General features: G+C 27.6%; 1 protein-coding gene across 2 annotated transcripts; it reads right to left on the bottom strand.

Annotated features, from left to right (window-relative positions):
- Positions 1-506: 506 nt before the first annotated feature.
- LOC105851449 (damage-control phosphatase At2g17340-like) lies at positions 507-1,649 on the bottom strand. 2 transcript variants are annotated; one of them, XM_012712328.3, is made up of 4 exons: positions 1,550-1,649; positions 1,114-1,235; positions 963-1,005; positions 507-839 (listed from the first exon to the last, which is right to left on the bottom strand). In XM_012712328.3, the coding sequence occupies exons 1-4, from the start codon at positions 1,572-1,574 to the stop codon at positions 661-663; spliced, it is 369 nt and encodes a 122-aa protein (XP_012567782.2). In that variant the 5' UTR covers positions 1,575-1,649; the 3' UTR covers positions 507-660. The 2 variants fall into 2 exon arrangements, with proteins under 2 accessions (XP_012567782.2, XP_027187163.1); XM_027331362.2 differs by lacking the exon at positions 1,550-1,649 and having other exon boundaries at positions 1,114-1,543.
- Positions 1,650-1,846: the final 197 nt, after the last annotated feature.

Genomic DNA, 1,846 nt, shown 5'->3' with positions numbered 1-1,846 from the left:
TTACAATAATAATAATAATAATATTAATAATAATAATAATAATAATAATAATAATAATAATAATAATAATAATAATAATAATAATAATAATAATAATAATAGTTTGAATGTTTATAAATCCTATATCCTAAACCCTATAAAAATCACAATTTCTAGAAAGATTAATGATTAAAATGATCGAACAAAATAATATGCATCTTATTTATTTAATTATAAAATGTAAAATATTACTTAGTCTTAAAGTTATACTTTTAATTAATTATTAATAATAATTTTTTGATAATATTAATATGAATCAATAATTATGCTACCAATTAATTTAATATATAGTTAATCAAGTAAAGAAGAGATGAATAAGTGATGAGATGAATAAGTTCGATTGTAAGTTATAGGCGGAAATGTGAATTGTTGTAAATTTATTCGTAAAAAATTAATAAAAAAATATAAAAAAAGAAAGTGATACAAAAATTTATTGGTGGAAAGAAAAAATGTATTAACAACAGACTATATTTGTTAAACATGTATACAAAGCTATATTTTTAGTTTGCTCTACTCCTGTCATTTTACAAATTATGTTCGTAAGGAAATGTTTGTAAGGAAGGCGAAAAGAAGTTAGAGAATGAGTAGTAATTGCAGATCGAAACAATCGTCCAAGGCTATTTATAATCCAATGATTATGGATGAATTGTCCTTGTTTAGTTGAGAATTCTCAATGAGATCATCAATAGAGATAGCACCTAATTGATCTTTATTGTCACCAAGCAATGATGAAGAAGGATACATGTTAGTCCCCATCCCTAGACGCCTTCCTGTTTCCTTTGCTATTGCAAGTTGATCACCTGAATGTTTTTTGTAGCATGAGTATATGATCACATTAGTCTTACTTCTTTAACTCTAACGTCTATCATAAACTCATCGACCCGAAAAATAACACAAGGACAAGTCTCTAGTGGTAGAAATACCTAAAATAATATCTCCACCATAGTTATCAACAAATATGATAACCTGCAATAATAAAGAAAATTGATTATCAAACTACCCTTGGACAAAATATTTCAGAATCATAAATTGAATCAAAAAAATTGTATATTTCTTCCACCATATGAGACTTACCTTCTTCCCGGAGTTGTTGCTCCATTTTAATTTTAAAGTATCAAGGTCATCAATTATCCAAGGTCCAGGGAGAAGATTTTCACAAGTAGTTGAAAACGACACCCCATCCCTAGCGAAAACCTCTGCAAGGTTGAAGAAATTGAGGGAAGAAAAAAGACATAAACTATAGCTACTTGGAAATAATCCTCCAACCTTTAGCATATGATTGTAATAAACATGTGTCTTCTAGTATGCAAATAAATTCATTTTCAAGTAAGATTCCCAAATAATGTCAGCTATGGTTGAATACTTGGATGATAGATCACAAAAGGGAAAAATAAGACCACTCATATGACCCTCTATATGTTCACTAATAGGCATAAGGTGTGTGTTGAGAATTTGTATACATATAACTTTAGTTTTAACTAACCCGATGAAAAACATCAGTGAAACTAACCAAGAATGAAGTAGGCTGCAACCATTCCACCATTTTGACGTCTAAGGGCAGTCTGTTTTTTGCAGTGTACATAACATTCCCATTTTGTCTTAGAATTCTGATAAATTAAAGAAAGAAAATTATCAGTTTGTAATATGAAAATTGAAGGATATATAGACAAAGAGTTGAGTATAATTGAAATCCAAATGTAGTTGCCAACAACCAAATGACATGTAAAGACCAAAATAACTATAATAAAAAAATGATTGGTTTTTAAAATATTTGTAAAATATATAAATGTTCAGTAAGCATTCAGTA

This window comes from Cicer arietinum, chromosome 1 (genome assembly GCF_000331145.2).
Source record: "Cicer arietinum cultivar CDC Frontier isolate Library 1 chromosome 1, Cicar.CDCFrontier_v2.0, whole genome shotgun sequence".
Classification (NCBI taxonomy): Eukaryota; Viridiplantae; Streptophyta; class Magnoliopsida; order Fabales; family Fabaceae; genus Cicer; species Cicer arietinum.
The sequence above is the reverse complement of the archived record's forward strand: the minus strand, read 5'-3'. Positions and strand labels throughout refer to the sequence as shown.